The 18,718-nt window shown below is 33.2% G+C and overlaps 2 protein-coding genes across 3 annotated transcripts; one reads left to right on the plus strand and one right to left on the minus strand.

The window, feature by feature from the left end:
* Nucleotides 1–31: 31 nt before the first annotated feature.
* LOC130656556 (microtubule-associated proteins 1A/1B light chain 3C-like) lies at nucleotides 32–3,696 on the minus strand. Its single transcript, XM_057459440.1, has 4 exons — nucleotides 3,531–3,696; nucleotides 1,270–1,325; nucleotides 795–901; nucleotides 32–506 (listed from the first exon to the last, which is right to left on the minus strand). The coding sequence occupies exons 1-4, from the start codon at nucleotides 3,583–3,585 to the stop codon at nucleotides 344–346; spliced, it is 381 nt and encodes a 126-aa protein (XP_057315423.1). The 5' UTR covers nucleotides 3,586–3,696; the 3' UTR covers nucleotides 32–343.
* A 97-nt stretch (nucleotides 3,697–3,793) lies between these two features.
* Nucleotides 3,794–17,363, plus strand: LOC130656542 (protein O-mannosyl-transferase TMTC2-like). Of its 2 annotated transcripts, XM_057459421.1 has the most exons (17): nucleotides 3,794–5,184; nucleotides 8,812–8,980; nucleotides 11,113–11,420; nucleotides 12,146–12,417; nucleotides 12,532–13,268; nucleotides 13,381–13,409; nucleotides 13,499–13,613; nucleotides 13,769–13,854; nucleotides 13,943–14,004; nucleotides 14,380–14,446; nucleotides 14,581–14,636; nucleotides 15,047–15,125; nucleotides 15,215–15,336; nucleotides 15,961–16,051; nucleotides 16,132–16,246; nucleotides 16,339–16,402; nucleotides 16,921–17,363. In XM_057459421.1, exons 2-17 carry the CDS (start codon nucleotides 8,835–8,837, stop codon nucleotides 17,089–17,091), a joined length of 2,520 nt encoding a protein of 839 aa, XP_057315404.1. In that variant the 5' UTR covers nucleotides 3,794–5,184; nucleotides 8,812–8,834; the 3' UTR covers nucleotides 17,092–17,363. The 2 variants fall into 2 exon arrangements, with proteins under 2 accessions (XP_057315404.1, XP_057315403.1); XM_057459420.1 differs by lacking the exon at nucleotides 3,794–5,184 and having other exon boundaries at nucleotides 7,437–8,980.
* Nucleotides 17,364–18,718: the final 1,355 nt, after the last annotated feature.

The raw sequence follows: 18,718 nt of genomic DNA on the forward strand, positions 1-18,718 counted from the left end.
TGTAGATTATGGTAAATAAAAACAAGCAAAGTGTAAAGTCCAATTTATTTATATTTTGAAGGTCAATTCTATGTCACATCTACACAAACAACCAATGCTTATTTTAAGAAAGCATAAGAAAGTAAAAAAGTAAAAAAAAAATATGTTACGAAAGCCAACAAATAATATAAAATAAATAAATTTGGATACAAAAATATTGGAAATAACTGCTGGATTATTATGTGTACTTATTTTACCTTTTCCAAAACATACATATGTTTCAAATTTGTATAGCAACTACAGAAGACGTCAGTTTTACACAACTGTAAAACTTCATATTAAATTAATAAGAGAAGTTTAGTTTTCATTGTCCAAATATCTCCTGTGAAGCATATGTCATATATAAAAATCCATCTTCGTCTTTCTCGTCTTTATAGATTTCTTGAAGAGTAGTCGACATACTAGCCAAACTTTTATTATTGACAATGAGATAAAATGACTGGGTTGGTGATAGGGACATCCGATTTCTGTAAGATTAACAAATACATTAAATTATACCTATGTAATATTGTTAACAATAAAGCCGCATCACTCAGAGCAAAGGGGGGGGGGGGGGGAGTAGACGTTGCCATCTAATAAGTGTATTATTTCCACAAAACTTGATTGGCAAAAATTAAAAATAACATGGCAAAAGGTAGTCATTTTGTGGAAGTAAACAAAAAGGCTGGTCAGACTAAATAAATACTAATTATACAAAATAAATGAGAAGGAATTGTAAAATTATCTTAATAAATAAGTTTAAAATTTCTACCCACCTTACAATCGTAACAAACTGACTCATGGTTAACTCTTGTGGTACCAAAAATTTAGTTTTATCAAGTAATGGTAATGCTTTTTCCTTGTGATACCGTTCTACTATAACCTAAATGAAGTAGTACAATCATCAGGTAATGTTACATCCCACTTTACTGGTATTCAATTCAGTACTTGCAAATAGTCTAAAAAATTTCACAAATTTTAATGCTTGCAGATCTTGAAATTTCAAATACAAATTACAATAATTTTTGGCAAATAAAAATCAAACTGAATAAGGGGCAAGGGTTGTTTTATTTTTGTTAGGTTTCTAAAAACAAAATAATAAAATGACATGGTCTTTTTATTTTTCTAGAGAAGGGGAGTGATATGAAGCTTCAAGATCAACAAACACAAGGGGAATATCTAAGCAACTTTATTTTTGAAATCACTACTACCTGTTGTGAATGTAATAATATGTAGAAAATATATACAAACCGGTATTTTTGAAGGAAATTTTGCTCTGATTCCAGCAACTTCATCTCGTCTGCTTGCTATAACATAAGATAATGGATAATAATAATAAGATTATTATATGTTTATATATGAAAACTTTTAAACTTTTTTTAGGCTACCATATGTGTACATTTATAAATTACAGCTAAATTAGCTTTAAAATATTTTAATGGTTTCATGTTATTATGGTATAAATAAATTTCAATGCAGTATGAAAAGCTTGAAATCAGCTTTAATTTTCAGCACTTCAGTATTTGGAACTGATTGAACTGTACACAAGTGGAAACTGGGAGTATAGAATAACACATGCGTTTCCATAAGTGCCTATAGCAAACAGAGCTACACTTGTTTATTGAGTCTATGTTTATACAAGACCATACACTAATACTGTACTTATAACCATCAAAAAAACTTATAGTCCATATATGCAATATTAATTTTATATACAGGTCAGAAAGTCGTGATTCTCACAAAGCTAATCACAAAAAAACTTAGCAGGATTTACATAATTAAACACCTACAAATATCTCAAAATGTACTCTTAAATAATAAATTTATTTTTCCTGTATCATGTAAAATGATCAATAATAAGCAGAATGCGTGATCAAAATGTTTTTTGTTTGTGAAATATAATTTTTTTTAAAAAAAAGTATTAATGTTGCCAACATCAATGGGATATTTTTCTATAAAAACACTTACCAACCATGAGAAACATTTGTTATTGGCAGACAATTTTAGTGATTACCTTTAACTTATCTTCTGCACATACTCATTCTAGTTTATTGAATTATAGCAAGATAGGCGAGTCAAATTAACTGGCACAGCATTGCAACAATTAGCTAACATATTTCATTTTTTATTCTATTGTTGGAGATTTAAATTGCCATAGAATAAACGATCAAGGCAGATTGTAAGGTACACATACATCAATTGGACATTTCTCCTCACAATGCATATAAACTGCCACTACTTAGATTGGGCGTTTCTCCTAGCAATGTACATAGACACTATCACTATGTTAACTGAAAGTTTATTATAGCAATGGATGGATACTTACCTTCAAAAAATCATAGTATATATACCAAGATTGGAGTGAAAAATTAGAAACGGGGCCTTCAGTGGGTGCTTTGTGTTGTCTCACAATATGTTTGCTCTGGTCCCTTTGTGGAACAAATTTATCCTTAAATAAGACATTCTTGCTTGCTAAGATATTTATTTCCTGGTTTATTTTATCCAAAAGAAAACAAGTGTTTGAAAAAAAAATTTTAGTTAATTCTTAAAATATTTAAAGGAATAAATTTAAAAGTAAGATAAATTCAAAAACTTTTACTATCACATAGATATGTGTTTAGTGTTCTTCCCGGACTTGTGGTATAGATAAATTGACAATGTTTACAAAAGTTAAAAAGTTTGCAGGTTTTTTTATACATGTGCAAGCATTTCTGCTAGGCAGAAAATATAAACAACAGACCACAATAATCAAAGAAATCCAACCAAAAAAGAAATATATTCACTCAAAATTAGTGAAATTATTGAAGTTAGTGGGATATAGCCACTAAGGGGGGGGGGTGGTCTGAAGTTTGAAAAAAAACCCCGCTAAGGATTGAGAAACTTCAAAAATTTGTTTGTGGCCTGAAAATTCTTCGACGTTCACGAGCATAATTCCTCTTGTCATCAATTGCGATAAGTTTTATCAACAGAACACGCCTCTGAGCCTTCCAAGATTTATGTGTGTATTCACGGACGAAAATCCACTAAAAGAGGGGAGGAGGTGGTCTGAATCTTAGCTACGAGAATTTTCAAAGCTCCCTAAGAAGAATTAGAAGAATGTAGTTAAAATTTAATTCCAGTTCCTCTAGTCATATGCCACCCAAAAAAAAATTTAATCCCGCATTAATTACCATTTTACCATGTGCAAGTCCTGCTTTTTTACCCACACAAGTGAGCGCATGCCCATTGTGCTCAAAATGAAATCAAAACAACTAAGTCCTGCAGAAAGTGGTCTATAGGAGGTTGTTCATCGCATAATAGAATCTTTTTTTCGCAGATCTTTCTAATTAAAAAAAATTCTTAACAGTCTGAAAAATTTAAACAACTAATAATGCTATCTTATTCAATAACTTACGGAATATTAAATAGCTAGCTGTATAAGTAAATGTGATGTAAACTCCCACTTTCTGCCCAAGATATCCCTTGAAATGTTAAAAGGCTGGATCCATTACAAGAAATAACACTGTACTTACAATAGCTTTTTCTTTGCTTAAAAGGTTTATTTGATTTAGCGTCCGTTTCTCCCATATTTATAGTTTTCAAAATCGATGTTAAGGTTAAAATCAAGACAGACTGGACCAAGCCTAACTGTTGCTATCTGTTCTGTCACGGCAAAGAAAGGCAAAACAACAACAACGACTAGAGGGTTATGTTCTTCGCTGTTATGGCCTATAGTTATTTTATAACGACGCAGTACCAAAGTAGCTGCTGCACAATTGTTAAAACCGAAAGCACTTTAAAGGAAGTTTTGATGTAGGCGTATCTTACCGAGTAGTCAGGGGGTGTGGTGTTTTTTTAATCTTTCTGTTTAATTTCTTTTTATTTTTATGTAAGGGCTTCAGCATACGAAAGAAAATATGTATATACGTAAATAAAACCAATAGCACATCGCAGTGAAAAACACAATTCATTTTCCTAGATTTTAACTCGTATGTAATATCTTCATTCGTATGTACATCAACCAAGAATTCGTACACTACCGAATCTGTACCGAGAATTTTCGGTTTAAAAGAAATAACAACAAGCCACGCGTACGGGTTGACTGCTGTGATGGTTGTTTACAACTGACCTGTTTACAAATGTCTCGAATTTTTTTTTCTCTCCTTTTCGACACTTGCTTTATAAACCTTATTTGTACACAAAGTGCCTAGCTCGCCTTATTTTATTCTAATACCTAGAACCACTAGTGACAGCTTTGCCCATAAACACTGATCCATGGACGAATCTCAACAAGCTTTAAACTTGAATAAATTGTTGTAAGTTTCCAGAAAAAAAAAACAGTATTGGAAGCTAAATTTATTTCAATTAAAACACATAATGATATGTGTAAAGTGAAAAAAAATCCTGCACATGTACCTGGAACAAAAACCCTCTTTTCCAGTGACACATCCCATTGAGTGTCACACAAGTCATAGCTTTCTCCTTTTTACAACTTCTTGTTGTTTACTTCCCCTCTCATTTTTACAACTTACTTTACTTTTACTTTGAATACTTTGAAGTAGATTTTGTGAGATCTTCACGCATGAAACTCGGTGAGTCCAATGCTCATCATGTCAATGATGCTGTTCGTGTTGGCCTTTTAAAATTGAACATAATTTGGTATCAGTGGCTCATCAGGAACAGTAGCAAGAAAGCAATCCAACTTCGACTTGAAACAGTCTATGCTGCAATCTCGTTGTTTTCTTTTTCTTTTCACAACTTCTTGTTGTTTCTCTTTTTTCTCTTTTTCACAGTTTCTCATGTTGGCTATTCCCTTTGGGAGGCACACAAGACCACACACAAGAAGGCTGGCACAGCCCAGCTTCCCCAAACTTCTCTAAATTCGGTGTGAGCAACATACCTTACCTTTGATACCTTTGATAATCTTTCAGTCTTCTAGACTTCGTCTAGGTCCGATGATGCCGGCGACTTCTGCAGCAGAGCCGTGTTGCATCATGTCAACTAGGCTGTTAGTATCAGCCACTCTTCTTTTTTGGTGACCGGGTAGAGAGGGTTCATCAGAAACAGTGGACAAGAATTCATCAACAAGGTTTTTAAAGGAGTTCACATCACCAGAATGGTCACGCAGATGTCATGGAAGTGTATTAATCTGTCTCTACGTGGTGAGATGTAATAGTTGATAGCTTGGTAAGTGCCACCAAAATCTGAAACAATCCAAGTTTTTTTAAGACAATGGTAAAATCCACTTTGTCGAAGGCTTTCGCAAAGTCAAGGTATAAAATGTCACAATTTAGTTTTCCATCAACAAAGTGTATCACATTATCAAAGTGGTCTAAGAGTTGGCTAAGACATGACCGACCAGAATGAAAACCATGTTGATTTTTTTCAAGGTAGCAGGTAATATGATTCCGGACGACTTTTTCGAAAATTTTGATAATATGAGATGTCAAGGCTACTGGGCGTTAATTGGATGCATCAGATTTCTTTCCCCCTTTGAAATGAAGGGTGATTAGTGAGTGTGGGGAATTTCACCACAGTCCATACATTTTTGCCATAACAGAAGAAGTGGTAGAGATAGCGATGTTTTACACTTCTTTAGAAAAATTACTGGGAAGCCATCTGGGCCTGGTGCAGAGTTGTCAGTGACTTCATCAATTGCATTGATGATGTCTTTTTGAGAGAAGTGGAGTTCTGGAATTTCTGATGTGTGTTGGGGTAGGTTGATTGTTATGTCTTCTACATGTTTTGGCTCACTGAATACTCTTTGATATTGACAGGAAAGGATTTCAGCCATATCTCTGCTCTGATGTGTTAATTTGTTGCTGTGATCCATAAGCGGTCCAATTTTGTTTTTATTTTAGAAATATTTTTTGTGTATGAATAAAAGTATTTAGGATTTTTTTTGATAGCTTCTAAAGCTGTTTTTTCCTTTTGTAGATTTCCATTTAAATAAGATTTTTGTAAAATTTTTTCAACTTCAAGGAGTTCCTTGATTAGTTTTTCCTTTTTTGCAGGTGAAGAGGTATTGTTCAATATTTTGTGAATTTGTCTTCTCCTTCTTGTGAGATTTAATAATAATAATAATAATAATAATAATAATAATAATAATAATAATAATAATAATAATAATAATAATAATAATAATAATAATAATAATAATAAATATTTAAAGTGGCTAGCCCAGAAAATCACAAAAACCTATAGTTAGTGGATTGTTTCCACTGGGGGCCACTAGAACAAAAAAGAAACAAAAACAAAAATGATAAACCTTAGACTGCCTCAGCTCAATCAAACATAGTAACATTTATAATCTGTGAAAATTGAAAAGAAAAAGAATAAAAAACAAAAATTAAAAAGTTAAAAAGTGATCTCCATTAGAATTTGCCAAATACATTAGAGATGGAAGTCTTAAACGAAAGCAGACTTCCATCACAGGTCACTTGGTCTGGAAGATTATTCCACACTTTTGCAGCTCTAAATGGGAAGGCTTTTTTGCCAAATTCCGTGTTGACCAAGGGAAGTGTGAACCTGTTTTTTGAAGCTCCTCTTGTTTGATGATTATGACAGTTTTTTGTCAAAAGGAATTTTGAGCGCATGTAATCAGGAGCAATGTGATTCATGGCTTTGAAAACTAATATGGCATCGTTTTTGATGAGTAAATTATTCATTGAATATTCCCTCTCTTTCCCAAGAAAGGTACGGACACATTTTAATCGTTTTTCTAGTTTTCCCAATCTACCTTGGGTGGCACAAGCCCATGCCGAGGAGCAGTAGTTGAAATATGGCATGACAAGTGCATTAATTAAAAGGTTTTTTGTGTGAGGTGTTAAACAGGATGCAATGGTTCTAATTTTAGAATATTTAATTAGTATTTTTCTATTTATGTCATTAATGTGCTTTTCCCATTGCATTTTTTGATCAAATGTTACCCCAAGATATTTAACTTTTTCGCTCCTCTTCAAGGGAATACCCATATAGTTGATAGTTTTGTTCTCAACTTTTTTTAACTGCCTGTGGTTGCCGAAAAAGATTGTTTCAGTTTTGTCCGTATTAATAGTCATTTTGTTATTATTCAGCCAGAGGTCGACTTGCGAAAGTTCTAACTCGACCTGGGAGACAAGGGTATCCAAGTTTTTATGAGACGAAATAATTATTGTATCATCCGCATATAGATGGTGGTAGTTTGAATTGATGACAGATTTTAAGTCATCAATATACAAAAGAAAGAGCAGGGGCCCCAACACAGATCCCTGCGGCACCCCAAAAGCGTCTTCATGAAGCAGATCTGATCCTGTGTCGTTTCCAAGAGTCAGCTGCATTCGGTCCGTTAAGTAGGACTCGAACCAGTCAAAGGCAGCATCTTAGTGGTATCTTAAATGTTTGTTTGATCTGATAGTTGTTATGGCAAATTTGCTTTGGACTATTGCTGAAGACATTCGTAACATATAGCATAAAATATAGATAGTATTTCATTCACATTTTGTTTTCGAAATTCCTTATGCCAATCATATTCGTAAAGATTGTTGTTCAGTTTTCCCCAGTCTATATCTTCTTTAAAATAATTAAGTGACATGAAAGATGTTAGGCGCTCTTCGGGGGGTGTTTGCAAGCTTTGTTTTACCTTGAAGAGAGTTAGTACTTCAACAAAGCTATGATGAGATATACTGAGTAGCGTAGGAATAATTTGATAATCAAAAGACCTATCAATGTTGTTCAAGAATAGCAGATCAGAAGTGTTACCATCTTTGTGCATCGGTTTCGTGATAATTTAATTCAACATCAAGTCACAACAAAATTCATTGAGATATTTAATCATGATTTTCTCCTCGGTATTGGCCCCTGTTGATGGAGTTCCACTGGGCCAGGCAGTATGGGGTAGATTGAAATCCCTGCCAAAAATTATTTCGGGGATAGTCGCATTATGAATACCAAGAATGCTAGTTGCCAGTCCATTTAATGCAGCTTTAAAATCAGATGGAGTGGATGGGTGGCCATGGGTTTTGTCATCACGTTGGCCGTATAAAACAGCAAGGGCAAGATTTTCTTCTTTCGTAAATAGACATAACAATTGGATTGCTTCTGAGGAATAGGTAAAAAGCTCCTCACATGAGCCAGCTAGATCATCTCGAACATAGATTGCTACACCACCAGATTGACGGCCTTTCTTTGCCTTTTTTCGAGATGAGCCCATTCTGTAAAGGGTATAACATTGGATGTACAATTCCGCATTTCTGTGATTATTCAACCAGGTTTCTGTCCGGCCTAAAAATAGTGCATTTTTGATTTGAATTTTATCCCTTAGATATGGGATTTATGAGGGTCTTGTTTGTGGACATAAACCTTGCACATTAAAATAGGTGAATGCATTCAAAACATTTTGCTCTGAGTGATTTGTTGCAATGGTTGTTAGGGTTGATTGTGATAGATTTGATTTAGTCGTTGAGATTGATGGTTGGTAGTTTAGTGGTTAATTGTATAATTTGGTTTGCCATAGTTGAGCTGGAAAGGACTCCTGGCTCCAAGGAGGATTTTGGTAGGGTGTTTTTACAGTGAAAATTTGAAATTTTTCTTCTATCTTTTGCATCAATTCCGCCTTCAGAAGGCAGATTGCATCTAAAAAATCTGGCGATGTTTTGTTTAGACTGTCCATTTTATTTTGCTTTGTAATTGATTTATCGGCGATTTAGTGTTTTGATTGTGGTTTTTTGTTTTTTCTATTTACAAGGTGAACATTCAATCAACCAAGTGTAATTCACAAAAAACAAAACAAAACTTAGGTACACAGTGAAGTACTGAACTGACTTATTTTTTTAGGTGCATATAAATGATTATCAAATATGGTATCAAAGAAGTATGAAAACGCCTCATGGAATATTAATAAAAGATTTTGCGTACCCCTAAGAATTTCCTTTTTTGTTGTTTTACTATGTTCCTTTGCATGTTATAGCAACACACTACAAGCTGGTTTTGTATATGATGATACGTAAGTGACCTGTTTGAATTTTTATATTTTTAAAATGCTAATATATGATTTTGTGCACAAATTTTTATTAACATGTGCAGTCTTTTTCAGGAATATTTGAGTAGGTGTGCGTTGATTCGCACGTGTAAATCAAGTAATGTGTGCGATGTAAAACGCACGTGCAAAGAATATTACGCCTGCGATACGGGCTCCAAGGTTATTTTTGTTGCGCATTTATTTTGCGGTAGAAAAGTGGGGGACGTTTTAAATCCTGAACCCCAAACATGATGATCGAGCGTCTACTAGTATAGCGACTCTCTCAATCTTAACTTCCTTTTGTACATGTCCGGAATAGTATGCATGACTATACTGTCATTTTCATATTTATTGTTTATTTTCCAGGTCATCACAAGCAAATAGGCAAAAAATATGCTTTGTTTTCAAATTAAAAAAAATCTTTATCCACGTGGCTTAAATAAAACTTCAAAAATTCATTCAGAAAGTTCAGCTACACTTCAAAATTTTTACAGAAAAATTTATACCGCCCGTGGGTTTCGTTTTTACAGGCATAAAGTAAAAATCCATTAAATTCGGACCTGCTATTGTTTCCAATTATTTTGTCAAATGAAGAAATTATCTACAATTAAATCCATGATAAAATGTCTATTCTGCCTGTAAGTGCAGACTTGCTTTATCCGTGCTCCGTCGGCGTTCACCTCCGCATTAGTTAAGAACCGCATGGCTGGATTTGTTGTGTAAGACCTGGTTACCAACAGGCGGAAGAGATTTATGTCTACGTAGTTCATTTAACTAAGTCAGTAGTCGGTGAATTAGCTAGGGTAATCAGGTTGGCTATGAATAGGCTTGCTTGTGGATTAAAAAACCAGGACTATTCAATAATTTCTGAGATCTAAGTGCTCGACCAAGACGGAAATCTATCGGACGTTTTGTCTGACGACTCTCCAAAAATTATTTCGAGGGTTGCCATCACACGCTACAAAAGGAATTTTATAGGTTGTTTTATAAAACTCAATATTTATTTTTCAGGCGTGCGATTAATCACACGCCTGAAACGATTTAGGCGTGTGCCAAGGTGTGCGCATGCAATGGCACGCCTCTCCTGAAAAAGACTGCATGTGCCTTTCAAAACTGAGGGGGAGGGGGAGGGGTTATCAAGAGTGGCATTTTACAAAGTCTTTGCACATTTCTTTGTACTTTTAAAGAAATTGTTTGTGCAACCTTAAGATTAGTTTATTTTGTTGAGTTAGGATGCATAATTGCTATTTTTGTCAAAATATGTTATTAAAATTTTTGATACCAGAATATTTACTTAAGAAGAAAAACTTACATATATAAATGTTTTTTTTTAAAATAAAAACATTTTTACATATATCTCAAAATAACATGGCTTTTTTTATTTTTTATGTTCGGATTTTGTCCCTCAAAAATAGTAATTCATTAATGATTGTCACCATTATCAAACAAATGCCAGCTTATTCGTACATATTTTGTTGATATTTTGTTGATTATTGACATCATGTGGTATCCATAGCTCAACAGGATTTAGTAATAGAAATATAATTACTCCCAGACAATCACAGACACAGTTTATCTGCATCACTCTGCTTTTTTCATTCAGACTGCGTTTGTTTATGTCCCCACAGATTTACATCACTAGTTAGTAATTTACTGAACAGACAGTCCTCATCAATACAGTCATGGTGGCGACTGTAGTACTACTTTGACCTTAAACATCTTGAAAACCAAATATATATGCACTATAATGAACACTTTAACCACAACTTGTTATCAATTGTTAGTTCTTCTTTAAATAAGAACTATAATTTTTTGACAGGAAAAGGAAAAAGCAACAATTATTTTTTTTCTAAACTTTTCTGTTTTTTATATGAATAAGATTTAAGTTGTTTACACATCCGTATGTTTTAATTTATCAAAGTTTAATCAGGAAAAACATCCATACGTTAAAAGGTATAACAATTTATGAATATCGGGAAAAAAACTATAATACTCTGAACATGCTAAGCTCTCCAACAGTCTCTGCTGGCTTGAAGATGAATTGTTCAAATATTATCACAGTTAACACTACTTATAATTGATTAAAGAACTTATATGGATTTACATTTTATCTTCAGGCGTGCCATTTTGAGGAACAAAGATTTACTACCGTCCAAGCCAATTGCTAACCTATTCTTAAACGACTTCTGGGGCACACCATTAACACACAGTGGAAGTCACAAATCCTATAGACCTCTATGTGTACTAACATTTCGCCTTAATTATCTATTTGGAGAATTGAATCCATGGGGTTATCATTTTGTTAACAATTTGTTACACTCGCTGGTATCCTGTTTGTTTACGTTCCTTTGTTATAAAATCTTTTGTAAACAATGGCTGGCATTCTTCGGTGGATTGATGTTTGCACTTCATCCTGTACACACAGGTAAAAGTTAAACTTGTTGATCTTGAACATTATATCCTTTAAAAGTTAATGCCCACAACTTTTTTTGATGTTAGTTATACAAAAAAGTCACTTTCACAAAAGCTAGTTTGCATGTAATTTTACAAATCTATTGTTGGTAAAATTAATCCAGCAATTTTTTAGCCACGACACCCAGCATAATTTGTCTTACCATAAGGAAGTCGGAGGGTTAAAGAAATTACGCTGGGTTGCAAACAAATTTTTTGCGGTCAGAATACCAACCGCGATTTTTATTGGTTACTTCTATTGTTTATTGATCATGTGATCATTATCAGGAAATCCTTTCATCTTTATTGTTTTGATTGAGAATGGTCTCACTCACCCAAACAAACATAATTAATTAGCCTATTTCTTAAGGGTGAAAGATATCTTTAAAAATGTTATGCAAAGTAAAAAGGATAGACCAAATATATTATATATTATATATAATAATATAATAATAATAATAATATAATATAATATAATAATAAAGTGGTCATTTTTAATAGGACGAATTTCTTAGATAAAAATAGTGAAATTAAAATATTAAAATCTATATTGCATGTTTATTCAGGAATAAAACTTTTTAACATAACAGCTGGTAATAGTTTCTTAAGTAGGCTGGTAAATTTTAAAAGTTATGGCCTTACAAAATTTTTTTGGGAAGTTCTTCTAATAAAGTATAAGGCTGTTTTTTTTTTCATCAGAGGCTGTGGCAGGAGTTGTTGGACGAGCTGATGTTGGTTCTGCATTGTTTTTTATCACAGCATTAATATGTTATCAGAATGCTACTAATGAAGTGAGGTGTAGACATTCAGCATCGACAAATGTACTCTGGTTATTCTTCACTCTGCTATGCTCACTTTGTTCAATGTACACAAAAGAACAAGGTGTTACTGTCTTGGGTGTTATCGTTGTGTACGAAATTTTGATTGTTTCAAGGTGTAATATAGCTGTTCCAACATCTGTGTTAGGATCTGTAAGTAAAGTTCAGGTGTCTTACTAACATTTGTCATTTTATAATAAAGTGATTTTAAAGGCATATCTATATTTTATTTGTATCTTTTCTTTTATTTCAATTTGTATTTTTTAGCTTAAAGCCAGTGGTGGTTTATGGAGAGTGATACTTATATCTTTGTATACACTGGGAATTTTATATACAAGATTACTTATAATGGGACATTCTCCACCAGAATTTGCACCAGCTGATAATCCTGCTGCAAATGATCCAAACCTTTTGACAAGATTTCTGACTTTTTTGTATCTTCCAGTTTGTAACTTATGGCTGTTAGTTTACCCCTGGAACTTAAGTTATGATTGGTCAATGAATACAATACCGTTGGTTGAAACGTTAACTAGTATTGAAAATTTAGGTTCTTCTTTATTGTATTTCACTTTACTTCTTGCAGCTTATTTATACTTACAATACCAGCGAGAAATTTCAGATCGAACCAGAATTGACAACGTGCAGAGTCAAAAACTAAATGGTGCACACAAAACTCATAAAGAAGAACCACAAGTTCATAAACATTTAAATGATACAACAGATATATTAAATTATTCAATACTATCATTAGCAGCTATGATTTTACCATTCTTACCTGCAACCAATTTATTTTTCTATGTCGGCTTCGTTATTGCTGAGAGAATTCTTTATATTCCAAGCATAGGTTTTTGTTTATTAATATTGAATGGGGTAAACATATTAACAAGAGTGTACAGTCACAGACACAGAGAGATTGTTGTTTTGATGACTGTTGTGTTATTGATGTTCGGCTTGAAAACATATAATCGGAACTTTGTCTGGAAAGATGAAGAGTCTTTGTACAGGTAATATTACATATTTTCTAAATAGTACGATTCTTGGTCAATAACAATAAATTTTCATTTTTGTTTAGCTTGTTTGGTTTTTTCTTTCTACTTGATTATGTTTTTCCTTTAGATCTGGCATTGCCCTAAGTCCAGCAAAATGTAAGTGTCTTCTCTAAGTGGTATAAATCACTACGCAACAAAGTCCTTTTTCAAATTTACTCGGGCTCATTGGCTTATTTTCTTTTTAGCCTATGGTAATTTAGCTAATGTATTCGTGCGTCAAAAGAAGTTTAAAGAGGCTGAAGATGCTTATCGCTCAGCTCTGCGATTTCGATACAACATGGCAGACACACATTATAATTTGTAAGGCCATGTTTTGGCAATCATAGTGTACAATAGTGTGTCAAAATAGTGGAAACATTTTGGAAAATTGACAAAAATCAGGGGGATTTTATGCAAATTGCAAACTTTGTTATGAAATTAGCAACTTGTCATATTTTGCGATTTAATTTATTTAGAGGTATACTTCTACAAAACCAAAACAGATTTGAAGAAGCAATTCTATGCTACAAAGATGCAATTCAATACCGACCACGATTAGCAGGTACATCCTATCTCTTTTGTTTACCTTTTCAATAACGTAGTGTGTCACTTTACAATCCGGTTTTACTTTTTACTGTTTCTTACACAAGCTGCTCACTTGAATCTGGGTGTTACTCTGCTGACCGTGGGTAAAAAACAAGAATCTCTGGAGGTATGTGTTCAGTCTTTAGTGTTACAGTATTATGTTTCTTATCACTAGAATATTACATTTAAAAACTTAAAATGTTATTCGTTTTCTTAAAAATGGATTCATATTCAGAAAAAGAAAGCTTTCATATTTTATCGTGTTCATTTAACACCGTTTACTTCTTCAAAAGTATTGCACTCAAAATACACTTGATCAAAGTTGTTAAAGGAGATTTTATTTTTAATTTGGTGAATGGTCAAACATCTTAAGCTTAACGTGGATAATTTGTCGTATTTTTACGAAATTTGTCAATGTCGCAAAATAATTTTCCACACCAAAATTTCTTCTCTTCGAACATATTTCTATGCTTAAAGAACGTTTTGCTTCATACTTTATTAGGTGTTGATGAATGCTTACAATATTTCTGATCATGGCTTAAAGGATCCGGCGATGCATGCTACCTCATGTAAAATTGTTACTTACTAACTTACTTTTTGTACAGTCATTTTTATAAAGGGTGTGTCTGTGCACTTTTTCACAGAGTGTTGGTTTGTTATAGAATAGGATAAAATTCATGTTATATATCTACTAATCTTTTAGTGACTAACATACGTTATAATGCTGGTCGCGTGTTGTTTGAACTTGGTCGTTATACAGTAAGTTCCTTAACGCTTCTAAGGTGGCCAGTTAAGTTAACCATTCTTCTTGGTTTGATCCTAACAAATAACATATACTAACATAATCAAAGTCTATATCATGACTACTGGTAGTTAGCCTGTGAAAAAAATTCACCATAATTCGTCTGTCGTAAATATTTCTCGCATTGTTATTTCGTTATTATTTGTTTCCCTATTTTCACGCAGAACTGAATTGCTGTGTAAGGTCCAAAATAAAGCTGTAACACGGCCATTTTGAACAGACAGACAAAATACTGGTATTATTACAGACTAGTCGTTCGCCCGTCGTACATATTCTGATGTTCGTACATATTCTGATGCTCTGACGTAATTGTTTTAATCTCCTAAAGTCGACACTATAATAATATCTACGTGTGTTATTGTTTTAGGATTGTGTAGAAGTATTTTTTGACGCGTTGAAGAGAATGCCGGATGGTTATGAACCGCACAGTATCTATAATATGATTGGTAAATTCATGTTTACTTTGTTTATATATATATACTAAAAAATGACAATTTTTGCGTGCATTTTATTTAACTTCACTAATTATATATAGGCCAAGTATATTCTCAATTGAATAAAGAAAGCGAGGCTGAAACGTGGTACTTGAAAGCGTTAAAGTTTAAGCCAGATCATGTTCCCGCACTTTTGACGTATGGAAAGCATTTGGTATCTACTGTGAGTGTTCTGAGAATTTATGTTATTTGATAGTGCTCATTGTTTTACTATAGCTTGCTGTCAGTTCCTTTTGTTTTGAAATGTTTCGATGGCTGTGAACAATTCTAGGACGAATTTATATCTAATGTAATATTCAACTTATATACTTTTGCAGGCAGACACTTTTTGCGTTTTTTCGCGAAAGTTTTTAGTCCTTTTTCGCGAAAGTTTTGCCTTCAGAAATTCAAAAACAGCAAAACTCAAAAGTTTTTCACGCGAAATCATAGCCAATTTAAAAAAAACGCGAAAGTTTTTTTACGCAAAAAAATCTTCTTTTTTTTAAAAACATTTAGAAATAAATAAGTGACACATGAATGGACATTATTAATACGTATTCAACCTTTTCCTTTTTCCAGTCTATCATCTATTACAATAACTTTTGTCTATTTTTTTTTTACTTTTTTACAATGCAGAAAAATTATAAATTTTAAAAAAATATTATTTCTCTTAATTTGCGAAAGTTTTTCCCCCGAAATTTGTTCCAAAAATCACGAAACGCGAAAGTTTATTCCATAATCTTTTTTTGTTACGCGAAAGTTTTTGCCCTTAAGTAAGTCGTAAAATCTTGAAATGTTTTATTTTTAGGGCATCCCAAATAACCTGAAAACTGCAGAAGAATATTTTTTAAAGGCGCTTCAAATTTCACCAGATAAAATAGAATGTTACATGATCTATGGTGAGTTCTCATTATATTTCGCTAAAACTGGATTCTCTTATGTTCGTAAAGCATTAAGAAAATGTGATGACGCATTTTAGGACATTTCTTGCTTAATAGCAAGCGTCCCAAGGAAGCAGTTGAACTTTTAAAGAAAGTGTTAGATTTTGATGGTAAAAACGTGCAAGTGTTAACATTCATCAGTACAGTGTACAGGTAGGGTATAACCTCAAATTTATATTAAAATACCTTTCTATCGAGAAAATATATTTAATTATATTCAGTATATATTTATTTACGTTTTGTAGGGAGTTGAAGGAGTATAAAAATGCCGAAAAATATCAACTTATGGCAAAAAAATTGGCGCCAAAGGTAAGCAGCGTAAAAACATTTTGGTCACTTTTTTGCTGTAAAAGTTGGAACTTAGTAAGACAGATTTTCCGTTTATGTTTGTTTCTCTAAGCTGACAACACCCAGGGGGTTTACCCCTGCATAATCTGTACTACTTTATTAATCTGGAATAGCTATTCGAATTTTGATTAATGTGAAACTTTGCGCTGTTGGCGATCGAAGAAAATTACCGAAATTTTGTTTTCGCCTGATGACCAATTTAGTACCAAATTTTCCCACATTTCCCTCTATATAAGTGTATAGGGTATAAGAAACACAAGTAAAAGTAAGTGAAGCAACTAGGTGGCATACGTAGAAATTTTTTAGTCCATGTCAAAAGTTTGAGAAGGCAGTTGACCCTCCAATATACCGTCACTGTGCGAAGATAATTACTAGCAGTGCTGTTTTTGAAATTCGGAAGTCAGTTTAAAATCTTTGTTGTCACATGAGCATTATAACCCTACGATTTTACGCACACAATAAATTTTTATTATTTTTAGCAACCTGAAATTTTGACGAATCTGGGTGGCTTATTCCACCTGATGGGTAGATTAGAAGAAGCTGCGGTGGAGTACCAAGAAGCACTGCGCTACAATCCAAATAATGAAATTTTATTAGGTAATATAAAAAGATTGGAGAGAGCAATGTTGACAAAGAAAAAGACTCCGTAGTATAGAAAAGAAATAAAACTTTACAAATTCATCGTTCCTTCTCATTTACCAATTTTATGTATGTTGTTGATAATATTATTCTGTTTTGTTACAACTGGATTTTTGCATGGAAAAGCAGCCAAAAATTTTTGTCTTTATACTAAATGTTGTTTTTTTAATTTTTTTAGATTTAAATTTTACTACGCCGTATATTATTGGCGATGTTGCCTAAAAAAAGAAAATTTCACGAGTTACCCATTTCTCTTTAGCTGATAATTCAGGAATCCGCAAAATATTTAACGTTTCGTAATTTTTTTCAATTTTAAAAATAAAACGCGGTTCTTAAAAGCGAAAAAAGGGATATCATAACAGCTGACAAAAAATCAGGGTTTTTAACTAGTTTTCGCTACTTTCAGCACTCGCAAAAACATTTTCTCTACAGTAACAGCGGTTTACTTTACGCAGTTTTTACTAATTTTTTAATTTAAAAATGGCGGTATTTTTTAGTAGTATTTATACTTTGTATTTTAATTTTAATACAATGACTTATTTTGTTACTTCATTAACCTTATGTGACCTGTGGTGAAATCCCGTGAAAGGTATACAGTAGTCTCTGTAACTGTTGCAATTATTTACCCAGGATAGCTTCTTCAGTTCACGGGTCCGGTAAATATGCAGGCAAAGATAGACCGCTATACCCCCCGAGGACTAGATTGTTATGCAAAGTGCTGCCGATTTTTTAGAAATTGAATGAATTTGGTACCAAACATGAACCATCTAGGTCTTGTCCCAAGCCACCAATCACTGCTTCAAGTTTCGAGAAGCTGGTTATTTGTAGACTAAGGGGATATTTTCAAAAAAGGACGTACAAACAAACAAATGAACTCGTAAGCTTTTTGTGCTATAGCGGGAAATGCATTCGAATATAAACAAGCCTGTATGTAAGGGTTAACACGTTTTTTCTCGGCGGCATATTCCTGAAAATTGCACTCTCCAACCCGCTGGGCGGCAGGGTTTTTATCATTTGTTACCAAATTTTGCACTTGGGTCGATTTCGATTGATTTGATTTACTTTGGTTGCCTTGTTCCAATTGACGTTGACAGTTTACAAATATAGAAATAAACTAAAATAAACAGGAAATTTTTGTTTTTGACATTTAGAACTACCTTTAATGCTAAAATGCAGCCGCGCCTGCTATAAGTGTCGCGCAGTATTGTCCCGAATTTTGCTTTGTACAATTGGTCCCCAAAGCATTGTCATGTTGTATCTCCCTCGGGAACTCAGAAGATACCCCCGGACGTAGAAACTTCATAACACATTTCCTCAGTAGATCTCATTCAAAAATAGAGAATCATGGCGACCAGCTGCAAAACTGTTGGTGAAATAACTCGCGCAAATATTTAATTGTTTGCGAAAATTTTTATGCGCGCAATTACGCTAAATATTTACGAAGCAAGTTAAGTTTCAAAACAACACACTTGGCCACAACACTTAGACTTATTTTGCTGACCAAAACAAATAAACTGCGCATGGGAAAATCATCTGTGTCAGCATATTGCAAATCCAGATGCCGTATTTTGAAACTAACCTTACGAAAAGACACAATCCTTCCAAAATGGTAGCAATAAACGTGTAAACGAAAGTCAA

This window comes from Hydractinia symbiolongicarpus, chromosome 9 (genome assembly GCF_029227915.1).
Source record: "Hydractinia symbiolongicarpus strain clone_291-10 chromosome 9, HSymV2.1, whole genome shotgun sequence".
Lineage (NCBI taxonomy): Eukaryota > Metazoa > Cnidaria > Hydrozoa > Anthoathecata > Hydractiniidae > Hydractinia > Hydractinia symbiolongicarpus.

Excerpts from the sequence above, each read along its gene's own strand:
- LOC130656556 (XM_057459440.1), bottom strand. The coding sequence starts at position 3,585 with ATGGGAGAAACGGACGCTAAATCAAATAAACCTTTTAAGCAAAGAAAA. Across the intron at positions 1,326-3,530 it reads TAAGCAAAGAAAAAGCTATT|CAAGCAGACGAGATGAAGTT; the intron begins GTAAGTACAGTG and ends CTTATGTTATAG. Across the intron at positions 507-794 it reads CAGTTTGTTACGATTGTAAG|AAATCGGATGTCCCTATCAC; the intron begins GTGGGTAGAAAT and ends TTAATCTTACAG.
- LOC130656542 (XM_057459421.1), top strand. The coding sequence starts at position 8,835 with ATGGTATCAAAGAAGTATGAAAACGCCTCATGGAATATTAATAAAAGA. Across the intron at positions 14,637-15,046 it reads TTGAACTTGGTCGTTATACA|GATTGTGTAGAAGTATTTTT; the intron begins GTAAGTTCCTTA and ends TTATTGTTTTAG. Across the intron at positions 16,052-16,131 it reads AGAATGTTACATGATCTATG|GACATTTCTTGCTTAATAGC; the intron begins GTGAGTTCTCAT and ends GACGCATTTTAG.